General features: G+C 43.3%; 2 protein-coding genes across 3 annotated transcripts in view; both read left to right on the top strand.

The window, feature by feature from the left end:
• The window catches only part of ubr3 (ubiquitin protein ligase E3 component n-recognin 3), a 45,455-nt gene extending 27,422 nt beyond the window's left edge, over nt 1-18,033 (top strand). Inside the window, 13 exon segments of the mRNA XM_046362911.1 lie at nt 146-256; nt 383-583; nt 901-1,037; nt 3,072-3,157; nt 5,806-5,908; nt 10,407-10,507; nt 12,252-12,376; nt 13,393-13,500; nt 13,722-13,847; nt 13,970-14,149; nt 15,059-15,268; nt 15,477-15,616; nt 15,771-18,033. Of these exon segments, the coding sequence (XP_046218867.1) occupies nt 146-256; nt 383-583; nt 901-1,037; nt 3,072-3,157; nt 5,806-5,908; nt 10,407-10,507; nt 12,252-12,376; nt 13,393-13,500; nt 13,722-13,847; nt 13,970-14,149; nt 15,059-15,268; nt 15,477-15,616; nt 15,771-15,888 (1,746 nt within the window). The 3' untranslated portion in view covers nt 15,889-18,033.
• Nucleotides 18,034-19,493: 1,460 nt separating this feature from the next.
• myo3b (myosin IIIB) overlaps nt 19,494-19,813 on the top strand; it is a 118,262-nt gene continuing 117,942 nt past the window's right edge. The window contains exon 1 of one of the 2 annotated variants that reach the window (XM_046362914.1): nt 19,494-19,677. In XM_046362914.1, coding sequence (XP_046218870.1) covers nt 19,584-19,677 — 94 coding nt within the window. In that variant the 5' untranslated portion in view covers nt 19,494-19,583. The remainder of the gene's footprint in view (nt 19,678-19,813) is intronic. The other variant, XM_046362912.1, reaches the window with a different exon arrangement.

Below are 19,813 nucleotides of genomic sequence, written 5' to 3' on the forward strand. Positions count from 1 at the left end.
ACCATTCAACTCATTCCGATCTAGCAATTACCACGAGCTCGTCCTCCCCAATTAAGGTGCCACCAACCCCCTGTGGTTTCCATTCTACCGTTATGGAACTTAAGAGACTTATTTGTTTTCAGCTGTTCTCTTGTCTGTTTCACAGAGTTCCTGTCTGCAGTCGGTCTCAATAGGCTGGGAGGGGGGTGTGTATGTGCAGACCTGTGGACACACCCTGCACATAGACTGCCACAAGTCCTACATGGTGTCTCTGCGGGTAAGTGTGTCCTTATGAAAGTATGGATTAACATAAGGGTCATAACATAGAACAGTCCTACCTGCCCTGTTTCCTGTAATAATCACGCATAGTTAAATATAGAAACTTTTTAATTTTTTTACCCAGAATGACCAGGTGCTGCAGGGCTTCTCTGTGGATAAGGGCGAGTTCACCTGCCCGCTGTGCAGACAGTTTGCCAACAGTGTGCTGCCTTGCCGCCCGGGCCGGAGCACCGAGGTGGTCAGCTGGCACATGCCCACCAACAAGAAGACCGCTGTGCTGGTGAAGGAGGTGGAGGACCTGCAGGAGCAGCTGGGGCTTTTCCCAGTAAGCACCACTGTAAGGCAGAGAGATATACACCGCTTCACCCAAGTTTATCCCCTTGACCCCGATCACTCCACCTTAACACTTCCTGACAAATGAGACTGACGCCAACAGTATTGTAGCTGTTTTGGTGTTACTCCAGTTTGGCCTCAATACATATTTCACCTGTCATCTCCTGCCAAACATTTGCTCTGGTTTGTTTCATGTACTCTCCCAATGATTTGCATACATGTAGGTGGCCATTACGTCAATATTACCATAGTCAACAACATTTCAAAATGGAGATCCTGCTTGGTCACTTTGCAACCTTTCCCTTCCAGACTGAGTCCAACCTGAGTAAAGAGATGGAGTCAGTCATCAAGGACATCAAGAACACCACCCAGAGGAAGTACATGGACTATGGCAAGAACCCTGGTTCCCCTGACAACGACTTCCTCTTCATGTACTCTGTGGCCAGGTGAGGGACACGACACAGTCAAAATGTCACCACAGACTCCTTTGAGATGCTTCAAAATAATGAAACCAAAGAGAAACTCCATTTATCACAGTCATATGGAGAATTTTCCATTTCCAGCTCCATGAGACTAAGTGAAAGTGCACCTGGTAACTTATGGTGTGAGTCGTGCAGGCCAGGGAGATGAGCAATGGCTTGTGTTCCCGTTGCTAGTGACCCCTATGCGTGCTCCAATCAGACAGGGAGGTCCTCCTATACTGCTCTCTGTTATGCAGCCAACTGACTGACTTTAAAACACTGGCTGCCTGGCCGGTCTGCTCCTCTCCTTTTGTGCTCTGAAAACCAGCACCCTGCCTTGCATTACAATGACTGGGCACAGAAAGAGAACCAACATTTCCTCAGTTTAGCCTAGTTGTATTTCTGTTTTGTTGCTTTTATCCATTGAGCGCACTTCTTCGCTTGAGGAGGGCCGCTTGAAAAGGCTTTTGTATCTGTAGTGTACCGTTGGAGCGTATTGAATTGTAGTCTTTGTAACTGCACCGGATATATAGATTACTTGGTGTTTTTTTTTAAGTTGCTCGGTAGCTGTGAAGGCCTTTTTGATTGGCTTTATTCATACCTCTGATTGTACTGCAGTGTGGTTGCTGGAGGTGTCGCTGGAAATTCCTCTAAGCAACATTGGCAGCTTTGTCAGTTGACGCTGCAGTAAAATGGTATTGACTGGTTGGTTCCACCTTCGTTTATAACCTCTTGACTGTATGGGTTTATTGCTCTGCCTCTCCGACTGAGTTTCGAGCTCTTTTTCTCCAGAGTACTTATTCACAGTTTTGTCGCTTCCTGTGTTGGAGCCCAAATCTTTCCTCTTTGGACACGCTCCTCTAAATGACATTAAATGACGCTTTTATCATGGTCTGAAATTGATAACGCGTTACAGGGACTAGAGAATGGAACCGTCATTTCTATTCTCTCACCATAGGCAAAGGGTTGCGGGATGCCCTTGGCCCCTCCCAGTCTCCTCCCCATGCCCCTCTCCCCCGTACCTTTTTTCTCTCAACCTGTGCCCTGCAGAGAGAAGTCCTTGCTCCCTGTGTCTGGGTGCCTGTTGGCTTTCACAATTTCAGTGAACAGTGCAAATTGCCTGAGCAGTGGAAAATTCCTCTGTCGGAAGGGCGCTCTTATCAGTAGCAGCCAGATGAAGCTCGGCATGGCTGCATTATCTATGTGAAATTGCTTTTTCTCCCAGGAAGCCGGAGGATTTGCCCCCGCCTCCCCAGCCTATGGGAGGAAACGTCCAGTGCCAGGATCAAAACAACCCCTGTTCAGTCTAATTTATGCGACACCTATCTGCTTTCAATATCAAATTTTTTTCTCTAATGGTCTTCATTTTTTTTTCTTTATTTGGTTGCAGAAATTGAAATATTAAATGAAATGTGTTTGGATCTGCATGGGAAATTCACAGCCGAGATTATACAAGGGAAACTGGATGGAACCGCTTTTATGCCAATGGACTAGTTATTTAAATTCTGTGTTATTGATATGAAATAGCTGGTACAAACACAACAGCTAATGTCTGCTACATCTTCTATATCTGATGTTTCTTATAAAACTGGTGAATAGAGGGAAAGCCAGTAGTCAGTAACCTCACCAGATATTGGTGATAATTTCGCTAGTTGAGCCCTCCCGTCTTAGGTCGCTACGAGCCCTCCCGTCTTAGGTCGTTTACGAGCCCTCCCGTCTTAGGTCGCTACGAGCCCTCCCGTCTTAGGTCGCTACGAGCCCTCCCGTCTTAGGTCGCTACGAGCCCTCCCGTCTTAGGTCGCTACGAGCCCTCCCGTCTTAGGTCGCTACTGCAATAGCAGGTAGATGACATGAAGGAACGTTAATAGTCCACTGTCCTGTTTCTGAATTGGGGGGAAAACTCCTGTCAGACTGCCTGAGCTTTAAAAAAATGGCTGTGAAAATGCCCCAATCTTCCTCTTGTCCCACTAAGCTCGAGCAGTTGACTGTGTGTGTGCTTAGTAATGGTTGCTTCCTCAGGACAAACCTGGAGCTGGAGCTGGTGCACCGTGGAGGTAACCTGTGTTCTGGAGGAGCCAGTGCTGCAGCCAAGCGCTCCTGTCTCAGTGAGTACAATACACCACTCCCCTCGCCTTGCTTCTCACTAGATTAACATGCATGAAGCCTCCTTCCGTCAACTCAGTGCTATATGAAGTGTGTTGCCCTCTACTTGACCACTAAGCTATTGTGTACATCCGAAGTTGACCTTGTGTAAAGCCATTGACCCATGTTTCATACACCAACCGTTTGAAGTATTTTTTTCTTAGATTCAAAGAGATTAATTAGTATGAAGCGTTTTAGTCTTTGTTCTTTTACGATAAGGACCGTTGGAATTTAGGCTGATTTATGGGGACTTGAGGGAATCTGAGGTGGTGGGAAGCCTTGTCCCAACGTCCCTTGTGTAATACAGTGTCTGAGGTGAGGTTGAAGCCGCTCGTCCGTGTAACCGTTGGACCATTGGTAAATATTGTCGATTTGGCAGTGGTAGGGAAGGAGACATGCTGCTGCCGACGCTTTCTGCCGTCAGGGTAAATGAAGCAGACAAATGTGTCAAGTGCTGTTTTTTAGTTTATCGTGTGGCAAGGGTGTCCACTCTGGGGTGGACTGGAAATGAAGACCGAGTGATGTTGCCATCTTGAGCGGTGACTCTGCCCACTGTGACAACAATGCCGAAGACCAAGCCTCCGACATTGGTGGTCGATTGGAGGACGACGCACACACTTATGCTCAGAGGTGCAGACGAAGATGCGAGGCTCTGATTTTTGGATGGTCGACTCGAGATGCCCAAGGTGTTTCTCCTTGATTCTACTTAGTCTGTCATTTGAACTTGACCTTTTTTAATGTGTTAAACATTATGTTCTATCAGAGCTGAGCCTGGGGATGAGAGCAGTCCCTTTTCCTGCTCTATTTAATTAGTCTGTTTAGTGCCGATAAATTCGGGCTGCTCTCTGCTCTAGTGAGGCGCCTGTCATCCTTGAGTGGGGCTAAAGAGATTTCACACTAGAGGACTGCCATTTTCTGAGCTACATTACTTGTGTAGCCACGCCGGCGGCCACATTTACTCAGTTGCAGTACATTAGTGTTGCCTCTTCGTAGGGAATGGGACATGGAAGAGGGTACAGGGGACATGCGCTAACTACTACAACCCAAGGGGGTTCCTAAGCCCATATCCCACAAGGCACTTTTATCGTTTAGCTGGTGAGGATGTCATGGGCTGGAGAGTGGAGCCGGCAGTCTCTCGCGTTAAATCAACTGTGGAGAGTCCACCTTCAAATGGCTCGCCTCTGGTATAGCTGCCATTTTTGAATTACGCCAGTCTCGTGAAGTGGTCTTTACAGTGAAGATGTCCTTCAACGTCCAATACGATACTGTTATGGTAGGTGTCTGCCTATCACGATGAGATGTGTCCAAGGAGAATTTCTAATTTGAAGTGTTTGTCCGCAGGGGGGGTGGGTGTAAAAGTAATCTAATCCCAACATAAGTCACACAGCCATTACAAATCTATATCGGAGGGATAACAAGTGCGGGGGTAAAGATCATAGCAAATAGCATGAGCTTTAATAGAAAGCAGAGCCAGATCAATATCTGACAGCAAACTGAATACCTCTCTATTGTTGCTTGGGGGGGGGTACAGAACATCACAGCAGACTGGGAGAGGAGAACAGGCACATACCAGGCAGGGGCTGACTGATGGAAGAGGTGTTAGCCATGTGAGCAGCAATTGAAGCCTGGTCCCCTGCCAGTTTGAAGGGCATTGACTGGCGATCCTTCCTGCCACAGTATCACTCTTCAAATATCTTTGTTCTCTAGTGGAGGGACTCTAACCCCATCTGACAGACTGAGGGACTGAAGCAGAGTCACTCACCTCCTTCGACCTCTGTGTCGTATCCTGCTGCAGCCATGTGTCAACTGTGGAGGGCAGTGTTGCTCTAGTTTTTGACAGCCGTGTGAGCCAACTCACCCGAAGGTCCACATTGCAGCACTGGAATTCAATGTTTTGCTGCATTACAGCTCTGTCATAACTATCAGAAGAATAAGAAGGGGAAAAATGTATATTGGGCTACAGGTCATTTGGATGTAAAGAACTGTGTTAGTATTTCAGACCACTTGGTGGTTCTTCGTGAGAGAAAGTAGCCAACATGATCACATGTCTCTATATTAGGAACTTATGGTTTGTCTATGGTATGCTTTACAGGTGTAATTTTAATGGGTTTTTTAAATATTTTTTATTTTTTCAAATAGACATTTAACTCTGGTTCTAATGAGCACTACCTTAGTGGGCCATTAAGGAGATGTAGATGTAGATGTGTTAATATTAAAGGAGGACATTGTTCCAGGAGGAGATTACATTTTATTGTGTGTGTGTGTGTGTGAGAGCGAGAGAAAGGTGTGGCGCTCTTCATGTTCCATTAGTTCCACAGTGAACAGGTGTGACTCCTGAGCAGAGAGGATAGCTGGGAGCGGAGCAGTGCCGTCTATCCATCTGGCCTGCTTTGTCCCAGCCACTACCCAGCCAAACCATTACGCTCAGTGCAATCAGTTCAAGTCAACTGCATCTGTCATTTTGATACACTCACAGCTTGGTGTGCCAGTAGGCACTGGCCAGTGGACATGCAGGTGGCCAGCTACAGTTAGCTGTCCCATATCTGCTCCAGTGTTTTGATCTGACTGACCATTTTTAAATCCATGTGTTTTTTTTCCTTCTGTCTTTCAGATCAGCTATTCCATGTGCTTGCCATGCACATGCGTCTGTACAGCATTGATTCTGCGTACAATCCCTGGACCAGGTTGACCCAGGTGGCTCAGAGAAGAGACGAGTGAGTGACGGCCATCCTAAAGCTTCACTACACAGACATTCGGTACTCTACTCTCACCTCTCCTCGCCCTGCAGGTCCACTACACACACTGAACCCCCCCCGAGTCGTGCAGATCCACCTGACATCCCTACACCCCTCTCCTAAGTCCAGTTTACCCTAACAGTCCATTCAACACATACGCAACACACGCACCCTTCCTGTAATCACAGTGCCACTCTCGCTAAACACCACCATCCCCCCTGGCCCTTGCAGCTTTTCCTCTAGACAAAGAGGAGCCAAAAACCGAGAAGGCACCATGCGTGGTTGCCATAGATACCAATAATTGCTGCATCTGGCAAATTACCGGGTGCTCATTAGAGAGCGAAACGACCCCGTCACGATCACTGCACCGAGAAACAACTGCACCACACATCTCAGCCCTCCGCTGCCCAGCCTCATCTTTTACAGGTTCAGAGAAACAGAGAAATGTAACAAAGCAAAGTCTCCCCTTTATTCATGCTCTCGCTACAGAGCTTGTTTTTGTTGGTCAGACGTGCTCCGTCTTGAACAGTTTGTCTTCCCAGGTTCAGTCTTGAGAGCTATTAGCATCCCAGTCGCGTAACACTTAGCACTATTAGGTGACCTAACGTCCTCTCTCCCTCCCTGTTAGCAGTGGAAGACAGCTTTTACACCTGTTACTATTTAAATGCTCCGAGCCAGGCAGGAGTCTCGGAGGAGCAATTTTGTGTTCAAAATCCCTTAGAGATTCGGAAGGCAACTATGTCATTGACACCCTCCCAGTCGTGTTGCTCTATTTAACTAGGACGGAGAACGTCGATGCCCGTGCCTGCCTAGTCTGACTATAACACAATCTGTTTTTCATAACCGCTCTCTTATGCCCATTTTATGTGGGATGCCTTACATTTAAATAAGTCTCGTTTTCAAAAGACTACATTGCTCATCTGATTTTATTCGTCATCTGGATTTGACTGAAATGTGCAACATATATTTAGTTGTGTGGGCTGTTCACTGTAGGTAAGTCTTTGTTTGAATTTGACAGAATGAAAAGCAGTTTGCTGCATCATAAAGGTTTTCTTCTATTGCACGCTAGAATTAACCGGCGAGTGCCTTCAAAATGGAATGTATTATTGTGTAAGTGCACCTCCCTTCATTCAATGTCCCCGGAGGTCTTGGGTGGAGATGGAGGCTCTATGGGCTGCCATTTTAAATGGAGGTGGCAATCAACAACAATATGTGGCTCGGGTTGCATTGTGGAAGTGGGTCACGGGGTATAAGGAAAAATGCTTTCCTTTCTCCCACTGCATTAAAGTGGGGGACTCCTCGAGGGCATTTGGAAGTGTGACGTCATTGCAAGTTAAGTGCACAGCATATTAAGGTCCACCACGGGAGGTTGGTGGCATCTTAATTGGGGTGGACCGGCTCGTGGTGAAGACTGGAGCGGAATTTGTGGAATGGTATCAAACGCATGGTTTCTGTGTGTTTGATTTGCACCATTCCAGCCATTATTATTATTATTATTATTATTATTATTAGCTGTTCTGCCCTCATCAGCCTTCACTGAGGGCTGCGTATACAGTATATTCAAGGGAGGACTTTGTTCTTGGCCCTGAGAAGATAAAGGCAATGGGCATCTACAGTGGGCTCAAATATTGGGACAGGGACACTTTTTTTGTTTTGGCTCTGTCCTCTTTGAAATGCTACAATGACTGAGGTTAAAGTGCATACTGTCAGCCTTAATTTGAGGGTATTTTCATCCATATCGGGTGAACCGTTTAGAGGTTACAGCACTTTTTGGGTGAAAATATAGTCCCCCCATTTGAGGGTAAATGGGGGTAAATTAGTAAAAAGTTAACTATTTGGTCCCATATTCATAGCACACAATGACTACCTCAATCAAGCTTGTGACTCTACAAATTTGTAGAGACATGCTATCTTCTCACCATTACAACATGATATTTGTGATTCTAACTTTCTCACTCATCATTATTCAGCATTATCTGTAGTCACGACAACATCCACATTAATGTAGAAGTGTTATTAAAGATGAGTCTGCAGGTTAACCTCAATAGTCGTTTATCATTTCAAATCCAAAGTGCTGGAGTGCAGAGCCCCAAAAAACAGCCATAAATGTCACTCACCCAATTTATTTTGCAGCTCAATGCATTTTAGCATGCACATTCTCTCTAACATGCACCTACCAGTAGTTATTGGGAATAGTCTGGGTAGAAATGGACAGAATTGAATGGGTAAACCCAGCTAGGGGTCCACTTAAACAGCGATGGCTAAAGAATATATTCTGTTGAACTGGCAAACTGATCTGATGTCTCTGCTCTTTCTATTGGTTAGTCCCATCCGGTCTTGTCCATGTCCTCTTTTTTTTGTTTGCCCCTCCTTTCTCTTTTACTTGTTGCTGCTGTTTGGAAGTTTTTCACGTACAGTTTATAATACAATTCTTTGACAGGTGGTGGGGCGACTAGAAGGAATTTGAGTGATTTTTGCGTCAGCCATTTTAAAATGTATATTATGGTAGATCAAGAAGTTTTCAATTGTTCTAGGCTAATGGAGAATTCAAGATGAACAAGTTAAAGGTGTTGAATATATTAAACAATCATTCTGATTTACTTTAGGTAGGATGGATTAGAGAAGTACCAGATACCAGGAGTGGTCTAGATGAACGAAACACTAATCAGCTTGGGGGCGTCTTGCATGCAGTTACTAAAATAGCTTCTAATCAAAAGATAAGAGCTATTTCTGTTCAGTCACTCAGCACCGCTGTTTCTAGCTTCCTACCTGAGGGACAGGCTGAGGTGTATTCCCATTGGTTGGAGATGTCTTTGAGCCAAGGTTTGAGGTGCGTTCAGAAAGAGTAACACAGCACAATGTTTTGAATGGACATTTTTAATAACTGTTCAAAGGAGTCTCTCACAATTGTATTCAAATTTAAACTGGAAGGTGCATTCCCCCACCTAATTCATCCCGTTTTCAGACCCCTTGACTTTATCCACATTTTGTTAGGTTACAGCCGTATACTAAAATGGATAAATCATCCCCCCCCCCCCCCCTCATCGATCTACAGACAATTTTCCATAAAGACAAAGCAAAAGCAGCTTTTTAGAAATGCTTGAAAATGTATATAAAAAAAGGAAATCGGTGAAATAAGTATTTAGACCCTTTAGTTTGTTGAAGCACCTTTGGCAGTGATTACAGCCTCGAGCTTGGCACACATGTATTTGGGGAGATTCTCCCATTCTCTGCAGATCCTCTCAAGCTCTGTCAGGTTGGATGGGAAGCGTCGCATCACAGCTATTTTCAGGTCTCTCCAGAGATGTTAGATCGAGTTCAAGCCACTCAAGGACATTCAGAGACTTGTCCCAAAGCGACCCCTGTATTGTCTTGGCTGTGTGCTTAGGGGTTGTTGTCCTGTTGGAAGGTGAACCTTCACCCCAGTCTGAGTTCCTGAGCGCTCTGGAGCAGGTTTTCATCAAGGATCTCTCTGTACTGTTCATCTTTCCCTCGATCCTGACTAGTCTCCCAGTCCCTGCCAATGCTGCCACCACCATTATTCACCGTAGTGATGGTGCCAGGTTTCCTCAATACGTGACGCTTGGCATTCAAGCCAAAGAGTTCAATCTTTGTTTCATCAGATCAGTGTCTTGTTTCTCATGGTCAGAGTCTTTAGGTGCCTTTTGGCAAACTCCAAGTGGGCTGTCATGTGTCTTTTTACTGAGGAGTGACTTCCATCTGGCCCCTCTACTATAAAGACCTGATTTGTGGAGTGCTGTGGAGATGGTTCTCCCATCTGAGGAACTTTGGAGCACTGACAGAGTTACCATTGGGTTCTTGGTCACATCCCTTGCCAGTTTGTCCAGGTGGCCAGCTCTAGGAAGAGTCTGGTGGTTCAAAGCTTCATCCACTTAAGAATGATGGAGGCCACTGTGTTCTTGGTACCCTTCCCCAGATCTGTGCCTCGACACAATCCTGTCTCGGAGCTCTACGGGAAAAGCCTTCGACCTCATCACTTGGTTTTTGCTCTGACATACACTGTCAACTGTGGGACCTTACATAGACAGATGTGTGCCTTTCCATATCATGTAAAATAAATTGAATTTACCACAGGTGGACTCCAAGTTGTAGAAACATCTCAGGGATGATCAATGGAAACAGGATGCATCTGAGCTCAATTTTGAGTCTCATAGTAAAGGGTCTGAATACTTGTGTAAGTAAGGTATTTCTTTTTTCTTAAAATTTGCATACATTTCTAAACCTGTTTTCGCTTTGTATTGTGTGTAGATTGAGGATTTTCTTTTCTTCTTAGAATAAGGCTGTAATGTAACAAAATGTGGAAAGTCAAGGGATCGGAATGCTTTCCTTATGCACTGTATGTGTACCTACTTGGTATTTCTTGTTTCAATGAATACTTAACTCTTATCTTAATGCGAATGTACTGTATATTTTTCAATCAGTCTTAGTGTTACTTCAGGTGTGTGTTTCTCTACAGCTGCCTGGATGACGAGAGGCCAGAGGTCCCCATGCTGTTCAGAGACTGCCCATCCCTGCTCATCATCTTTGTATTGACCATGCCACAGCCACTACGCAAAGGTGCTGTTACAAACTATCCATTTTTTAAATTAAAAATTAAAAATATCTATATTTTTTTTAAATCAGACGAGGGATGTGAGGGGAAGGGGAGTTAACGAGGCTACAGACGGAGGTTCCTCATCGGCTGGGTCAGAATGACAGACCTAATCATGACTGAATGTAGGGAGGGTTCTTATCTGTTCTTCCGTTCCCTCTATTTTTGGCTGTAAGGAGCAGAGTGACATCGCCCTGTTTATGGAGGCTGTGCACCCTTCACATGCCCTTCATCTCCAGCTGAGTGCTTCCTGTTTGATCTCCTCCAGGCTCAGCCCTGTGCCTGAGGGGAGGGCCACTACATTGGAGCCCAAATTGCAGCAATCATAGAGCCTACTTAATGGGTGCCATGCCATACAAAGCTGTGCTGTGCTGAACTGCTTGAATCCATGGACACTGAGGCGGTATGAGGCCTAAAGATCTATCCTAGCATTAAAATGGGGGAGAAATGTAGAATACTCTGAAATATAGGCTATACTCAACTCTGGTAAACAATATACAGTACAATACAATTGTACATGGTGAGTGAAAAAGAGCCTGAGATGGTATTGGTGAGTTGATATAGCTGTGACAGTTTGTTGGAGAAAAAACAGAGAAAGCCATTTCACAGCTGTTAGACCTCTTCTCCCTATTGACTGATTAACACTCCGTGTCTTAGGCACTTTTAGATGGGCTTTGTGTCGTCTTCAATTCCACATTGATTAAGCCAAATACGCATCATTACGGCCCTCCTTGTGACATGGAGAATGGAATTTTTAACACATCATTATGCGGGATGGGTGTGGATTAAGTATTTTTATTATATCCGTGGCATGGAGAAGGGAGGTCAGGACATGTCTGGGTTTTAGTCTCATTTAGAGTGGATAGGAGGGAGAGGCGGGGGGCTTCCTAACAGCCTGTATGTCCTTCATGGCGGTAAAGGTTGTGTTTTTGGGGGGGGTTTAATATGCTGACAAGCAACACAATGGCCAGCCCAGTGGACCTGTCACCACCACCACTTTCCTAAGGAGGGGGAATTGTCTTTCTGTCGGTTCAAATCCAAGACCTGCTCCAAATCGCAGCTCCCACCTGGCGGGCCCGGTGCCTCCTGCTAATTACAAATCTATTTGACGAGCCTTTATAAACACCGGAGCGTTCCTCTGGCGACCGAACCCAACCTATTGACTTGTCTTCTAGCCCAATAAAAAGGTTTCATCTCCTTTGAAGGCAACCTGATTGTCCGGCTCTTACAGATCATTCTAGGCCTCCTTTAAGTAATTCCTCGTACTGTTGAACATAGATAAAACTGCTTTCTATTTAACAAGGTGTTCTAAGTAGTCATTGGGACGAGATAATGTACTGTATGCCTGTATTAATGTATTGTTCCACTTAGTAATTTGTCTGTGGAGAACACATCTAGGCTGTTGTGATTTCCTGTTTTTGCTGATTGCTAGGATGCTCTATCTATGCCCATAATTATTGTAAAAGAAAAATGCAAATGAAGGGCGGTATTTGCATATTCTTCCAAAACGATTAACTTTGTTGCCATCACATTCCTGTTATTATGATATGCAGAGTTTCATCCATGAGTGGTTCTTTCGAATGAGAATGGCAACGACTTTAATTATGAATCCATTATTCTTCTCAAAACAATGAAAGTCTGACCAAGACTATGTAGCGTGAGTATCGCCAACACTATACATGGGTGTGTCTCCTCTCTCTGTCCCTGCAGAACACTTCATCTGTCTGGTGAGGATGCTGTACAACCTGCAGTACACCCAGGCTCTGGCATCTCTCTCAGCCAAGTTCAGCCCCGAGGAGAGGCAGGCCTGGAGCACGTCTGGAGCTCTCAAGAAGGTAATGAACATATCACCCACCCTCCTCACCATACTGCTGCCTTGTACTCTACCAAGTTACCTTAGGAAAGTTTCCTTGATTGAGAAGCCAATGCATGCGGTGTCTCTATACCTTCTACCTGTTATTCCCAGGAACTGTTTACAGCCGTAGCAAATGAGTGTGAATGCAAATAAAGATTAAGCCCTGGACAAGTTAATTTAAGCAGTTTGGGCTGTAGATGTATCGATCATCATTATCAAGGAGAGCGAGATTACCGGAGAGGGCTGACATTAATTGGCTTTTCATCTTCAGTCTATTAAATCTGTATTAGCAAGTGACTGGTTGGAATGTAAATGGGCAAACGGCAAAATGCCCACCCTTTTTAGTGTTTTCTATCTATTGGGGCGCTGCTGAATATCTTCCCCCACTCCGTCACAAACAATGTAGCACTTACTCGCTCACGAGCTGTCATTTAAGACTCCTCGGAAATCCTCATTGTTAACACGGGCCATATTTGGAGGGATGTCGTTGTATTTAAATTGCAGTTAATAAAAAGATGCCAAAGTCTCAACTGAGATCCCGAGCCCAGAGGCAGGAAATCCTGACTCCAAATTCCTCCAGCTATAAATCTAGGACTGAGAACGCCAGGCTAGATAAGACTGGCTGCTGGTTTATATTCTCCCACCGTCAACTTGATAAATGCTAGCAGCTTTACTCCATATAGAATATTAGTCAAACCAGTTTAATTTTATCAGAACACACATTCAGTAATGTCTTGGCGCTTATCAACGGTGAAATAATTTATTGCATGAAAATGTGTCCTCTGCTTATTCTGCATAAGATATTATACAGCGCTGCACATTTTTGAGGGGGAAATATGCACACTGCAGCTCAACTCAAATACTTGACAATTGACTGCTTGAATATCATATGAAATGGTTCCAGTGGCACAAGCTGAATTGTTTCAAAGTAGTGTCATTCTATAGTGCTGTGCACTCTGTCACCTCTCCACTACTTTTGGACTTTTTCTCACACAGAATGCTTCCGATGCCGAGAAGTCCTATGACGCTCTTCTCAGCCATGTCATCGGTGAGCTGTCCAAGGTGAAGACTGTGTATGATGTGAACACTGACGTGCCATCTATGGTAAGCCATATAGCGTTTGGGGTTTCAAAACAAAGCTGCCGAACTCTGTGCTTGGCTAGCTCAATCTCTCCTGTTAACCCCCCCCCCGGTTTTCTCCTTTTTTTCTCTTACATGATAAATTGGCCATTACCCAGAACAACAATGCTTTGATATCTTTGATATCTGTGCTCTCTGAAGGAAAGGTTATTGATGAGTCATTACTCCTGTGCTTCCTTCCCCAGCTGAGCTCCAGTGTGTGGTCCCCACACTCCATAGAGTACAGCCTCCAGCAGTTCTGCCTGCCCTACCTCCGCCTCTCCTGTCTCCTGCAGCACCACCTCTATGGGGACAAACTGTCAGGTTGCCCGGTACGGTTACTGTTACTGTTCCACATCTTTGGCTGTCTGTCTGTCTGTCTACCTACCTGCCTGCACCGTAGTGGCTCCAACCCCACGGCTTTCACTCACACTGACCATTTGTTCTATTTCAGGAGGTAGAGGAGTTCTCAGGCCTCGCCGGCTGTCTAGGGCTCCTGGCCCCAGCCCTTCAACCATCCAACCCCATCTACAGTGCCTCGTGTCTTGACTGGACGGTCAACGCTTTCGACCTGATGACCCAATGGTGCTCTGAGGTCACGGGGCTCTCTGACACTCAGGCAAAGAAATCAATAGTAGGTCTGAGGTTGAGCACTTAACGCCACCAATTGTTGTGCTCCATTATAACGTCTCCAAAGCACCAATGGTGGTGTCATTTTGTTTTTCAGTATTGTGTTACAAGAGTATTGACACCATGTGTGAGCCATGGCATTTCAGGCCCTTTTATTTTAGCCAGTGCTGCGTATAGCACCTCTACTGTATAGTCAGTGCTGAATATAGCCCTTGCGAGAATCATGTTTTTCCCACCCTGCCTTTGTCACTCGGCACTGACCTTTGTTGCCTTACATCACAAGATGAAACCTCACATCGCTTCACACTGCCATTCTGGATTGTTTCCACATACCTTTCAACCCACAACATTACACCCTGGAGTTGAAGTGTGTGGCATTTAGGAACTCTTGACAAGTTATTCAGTAGAAGGCTTAAAACTCACTTTAATTTCCTATATTCTTAAATCGCTTTTAGTAACAAGTGGAGAGACAATGCCCTCCCTCCCTAACTGAAATGAATGTATAGTAGCCTAAGTGTTTCTTGGGGTGATGCTTAAAGGAGCAGGATGAAAGGGCTATGTCATATTTTTTTCAATGTCTAAAGGTTGCCGAGGCAAACCTGATGAGTCCGCTGATTAAGACTATTGACAGATTAGAGAGAGCAGAAGAGCACATGGCTAAATGAAAGGTACTTCAGAGTCAGCTCTTGCGGAATTGGTTTTGTTCTTAAGTGTTGAGGCAGCTGAAGGGTAGGCCTACCATGGACAAGGCACAATAGTGAGCACCAGCTCCTATGCCATCTAAGCTGTTACAATGGATTGCCTAGGTCACAAAGTTACAGTTCAACATTGGAATGTTCTGACAAACATATATATATATATATATATATATATATATATATATTTATATTTATTTATTTCTCTCTCTATCCAGACCTTGCTTGTCCAGGATCCACAGTGGGCGTCTCCCCACCTCCTCCACTTACCTGACCACTACAACATCATCTTCCAGTACTACCACAAGAAGGCCTGCACTGCCTGCAAAAAGGTGCCTAAGGACCCAGCACTCTGCCTCGTCTGTGGCACCTTCGTGTGCCTCAAAGGGCTGTGCTGCAAGCAGCAGGGGATCTGTGAATGTGTTTTGGTGAGTGGCCCTGCTTTTTCGAAGGCCATATTAGACTATATCTGGAAAAAACAGCATGATTTTCATACCGTGTTTAAAAAGATGTCTTATTCACTGGGTGGCCCGACGTGCTTAATTTTTAGGTCATTGATGGAAATTATTACTTGCTTGGTTGGTGCTGCTGTGTGTGCAGTGATTAGGTGAAGAGATTGTTCATGTCTGTTTTTAGCACTCTCAACACTGTGGCGCAGCAACAGGCATCTTCCTATTGATCAACGCCTCTGTCATCATCATCATCCGAGGGCATCGCTTCTGCCTGTGGGGCTCTGTTTACCTGGATGCGCATGGAGAGGAGGACCGCGATCTACGGTACGAACACACTCCATAGACACAATGCCGCACACTTCTTCAGTTTCATATCTCACACAATGATCTTGTCAGGTTCTCACTTGAACGGTTGATGTGGTGGGGACCATGCTGATGATTGAAATGATTTGCTTACATTTTTACAATCTTTTTGCAGTCGTGGTAAGCCCCTGTTTCTGTGTGTGGAGAGGTATAGAGTACTGCAGCAACAGTGGGTTTCGCACACCTTCGATCACATTAACAAGCGCTGGGGACCTCACTACAACGGACTGTAAGGTTACCTGAACCCACACCCTGATGGAAAAGAATCTCTTTGGCTTATGTGTCTGCCTCTGTTAAACATATAGGAATCTTATCATGTGATATAAGCAAATATGCAGTGAGTGTGTCACTGCCACAGCCTTTGATTATGTGGAGTTTGGTGTACAATCATGCCTCAAGACTGAGTGTGTGTGTGTGTGTGTGTTTTATTTAAGTGCATTTCAACAGGGAGAAACCTGAAAGCACAACTTTGCCCAGTTAGTTTGGAAGATGTTTTGAAGGCAGGCAGTTTTTTTTTTCTCCACAAAAACATGCTCAGATTCGGATGAATATTTGTACACTGATTGGCTTACATGTTGAGTTCGAACTACTCGATATTTGGAGTATATAGAATGACAGATTTGCCCCTGGTAAGGTTAATGATTATCATCTTTGTCACCATGTACAAATTGATGCATATCCCTCATTTTTTGACTTCGTACTGCCGGCATGAGTTTAAAGCTCTTGATAAGTATACCAATTGTGTGCTCAGTGTGTGTGTTGGGACATTCTGGTAGGTGACACAAGTCCACTCATCAACAAAGAGTTTATTGCAGTTAAGCAAAGGCAATAAAATAAAATCATCCTCAGGTATAATTTCTTTGCTGCAGTTTAAAATACCTTTTAATATTTTTAATAAATGTTGCTGCTCATTGTTCAAATAAGTCATTTTACCTTTGTAAAGATTATTTTTGTTTTCTTTTTCTAAGAAATTAAGGTTTTGTTTTTGGTAGATGGCTGATAACAGGTTGTTGATTCTAGCTCGCTGCAAGGTTGAGGGAGACGGTCATCTCTATTGGTGTTTGCAGTCCTGCCTTTCACTACGCCTCCGGCCCGTGTCCCTGAGGAAACTCAATGCCCACTCACCAGTCTGGCCACAGTAGAGTACATAGAAAAGACTGTTGTGGAGTATATCTGTCCAATGTAATTGACATGCTTTTCCTAAAATCTCCATTGCTCAGAATGTCATGTGCAATGGGATTTTGCTATAGTTAAATTGAAATATTTGTATTTAAAAGTTATTGTACTGATATGGCTTTCTTTAAGGGAATGGGAATCATTTCATCCTTTGTGCTGGTGAAGAATTCTGCAGTTTTAGAGTACAGTTTCATTTATTTTTTTTGGCCTGATTTTCACATTTCCTTTTAGTCTCTCTGTAAAGTTATGGTAAATGTATATGGGCTCATAATGCAAGATCCCATCTTTAAATAACCATAGGTAAAGACAAGTAATTGGGAAATTGTTGATGATAATAGATGTAATTGACGGTGGTTTTGCAAAGTATAATAGCGTTAACCTTAACAAATTTGTCCTTCATGTAATCCACACTTGTGGTCCAATTATATAATTTTCTATACTTTCAAATAACAGTTTATTTGTATGCTTTTGATTGCCAAAAGTTATATTTATAAGTATATTTATATATACAGTATATATATATATATATAAGTATATTATACTTATATATTATAAGTATATTATATATATATACAGTATATTTATAAGGACAACTATTTCCCTATGCCTACATTTCTCCAAGTTTAAATTATTATCTTGGGTCATGGATGCATTCCAATGTTAGACATCAGACTTCAACCATAATACACAATGTATGCATGACATTGTTTTTTCAGTCACACTTTTTGAGTTTTGGGTCTTAAATGCTTTGTAATTTCAATTATGTCACCAACTGGATGAGTAGATGGCCTACTTATCCACTTTTAGTGAAAAACAGCACATTCAAATCCTTGGGTGATTTTATTCTGGTGAAAAGTATTTTGTGAATTGCTGGTCCACATTGTGCTCGAAGGAGGAATATTTTAGGAAATATGTATTTCCATCCACGCATGCTACTTATCTGTCTACTCTGAGTTTCCCTTCCCTCTCTTTTTTCCCCCAGTCCCTACTTTGTAGCCTACATGACTGCAACAAAATATCCAATAAGTGATGGGTGTACGTTCTAATTGAAAGTTCTTTGTTCTCCTGTATGAATGAAAATCAGAAGGTATACAGTACATTACTGTAGGTGCTGATTCAGGCTTTCTGAGTTGGATCAGAAGGTGTGACTTGGACATTTATTGCAAAATGTAACATATGTTAATAAAATATAAACACACTGACTCGTTTATCTTCATTCTCCATGCTGATGTCATTTAGATTCGATATGGAACAAATGTATATCCTTTTTTTATGTTTTATTCTCCGGTAGGTTTGTGTTGTCGTTCCATTCGGATGATTAACATAATTGGCCTGCAGCAAAGCCCCTTGTGCTTCCTTTGTCTACTCAGGCCATTAACTATGATTTCTCAGGACCTCAAGTTGAAATTGAGGTTAGCTCCATGGTAACCCTTAAAGATGGACTATGCAAAAAATCACTCAATTTACTGTTTGAAATGAGAACTACATGGTGACAAAACAAGCAAGTACATTGTAGAGAATAATTGTACCATCGCAACAGCGCTGAAATATATTTTCCCATAACCAAAAGTATTGTATTTTCAGCTGTTTGAAGCTGGTGCACACAATTTAAAGAAAAGCAGAATCGTTAAGAACGGTAAGCATAGAAAATGGTGCACATAACACAAATCTACTGCTTCTTAGACTTGCTTTCATTGAGTGACTGATCTAGAACTACCATTTCTATGTGAATTTGTTCAGGTTGCCCAAAAACCGTACAATATTGCCTCTTAGCACTAATATGTACATCCTGTACTTAGTCAACCATGCAGTCGAGCTGGGAGAATAAACTAAACTGTTCAAAATGGAAAAGAATAATACACAACTATTCAGCCACAATTTGGGGCTGAATATAATTATTTTCCATTTGGACAGTTTAATTTCTTCTCACAGCTCAACTGCATGGTTGACTAAGAGCAGGATGTACATGTTAGTGCTAAGAGGCAATATTGTAACTTTTTTTTGATATTCTTTCTCCCCACCTCAGACACATGGTCAAAGTTCTGCTCTGGTGAAAACTCATTTGTATTTCATTTTTGTGAAATGTATTGTTAGTGCTGACAATGTTTCCATGTACATGATCACATACGCCTACTACATCACAAAATGTCAAAGAACATACTGTAATCAAAATTAAACACATTACATCATTGATTCAGATTGTTCTACTTGTCACAGTGAATATTGTCTCTGGGCATTGCAGAAATGTGCAGATAGGACAGATCATTGTTCTGGGACTGGGAGCACTATGGATCATTTACTCATTGGTTGCTTCGACTGAATATGATTTAATGTACAACTTGAAATAATTAAGAATTTGTTCTTAACTGACTTGCCTAGTTTTAAAAAATTAACGTAGCATATACTTTCAGTCTCCATGGCCTGTGGAACATATCTGTGAGAATTAAAAAGAAACTGTTTTAAATTAGAGAAAAACAACTAGACAGAGTCCTATTCACAATGCATCATTGCAAGCCAATGAGGGTATTACATGCCAAATAGGAACTATGAATGACAGCAAACAGATTATATTGTGCACTGGATGAAAACTGGGTTGAAGTTTCAAAGACAAAAGGCCTCTCAACGTACTGTACAAAGCCTCTATGTCATGGCATCATCTCTAATTAGTGGAATTTGTCAGACATGCAGATGATGCCAGCAGGGACTCCTAAGAGTTGTTAAATAGTTAGCTAAACCAAGGCCTTTTTCTAAAATGGAGCTTTTCTCGCACGCTCTGACCACACGAGCACTAAAACACCCGCCACAGGCATCCCTACATTTGAGGAACTTGTTGGTTCCGTGCTTTGGTAAGATCTTATTTATTTTAAAAAATTGATTTGTAAAGCATTTTGTATGTGCTTATATTACATTAGCCTAAGTAAGACATACAGAATGAAGCAATAGCCTGCAGAGCAAGTAGGTTAGGGTATATTATTTCCTCTC

The sequence above is a fragment of the Oncorhynchus gorbuscha genome, linkage group LG09 (assembly GCF_021184085.1).
Source record: "Oncorhynchus gorbuscha isolate QuinsamMale2020 ecotype Even-year linkage group LG09, OgorEven_v1.0, whole genome shotgun sequence".
NCBI lineage: Eukaryota > Metazoa > Chordata > Actinopteri > Salmoniformes > Salmonidae > Oncorhynchus > Oncorhynchus gorbuscha.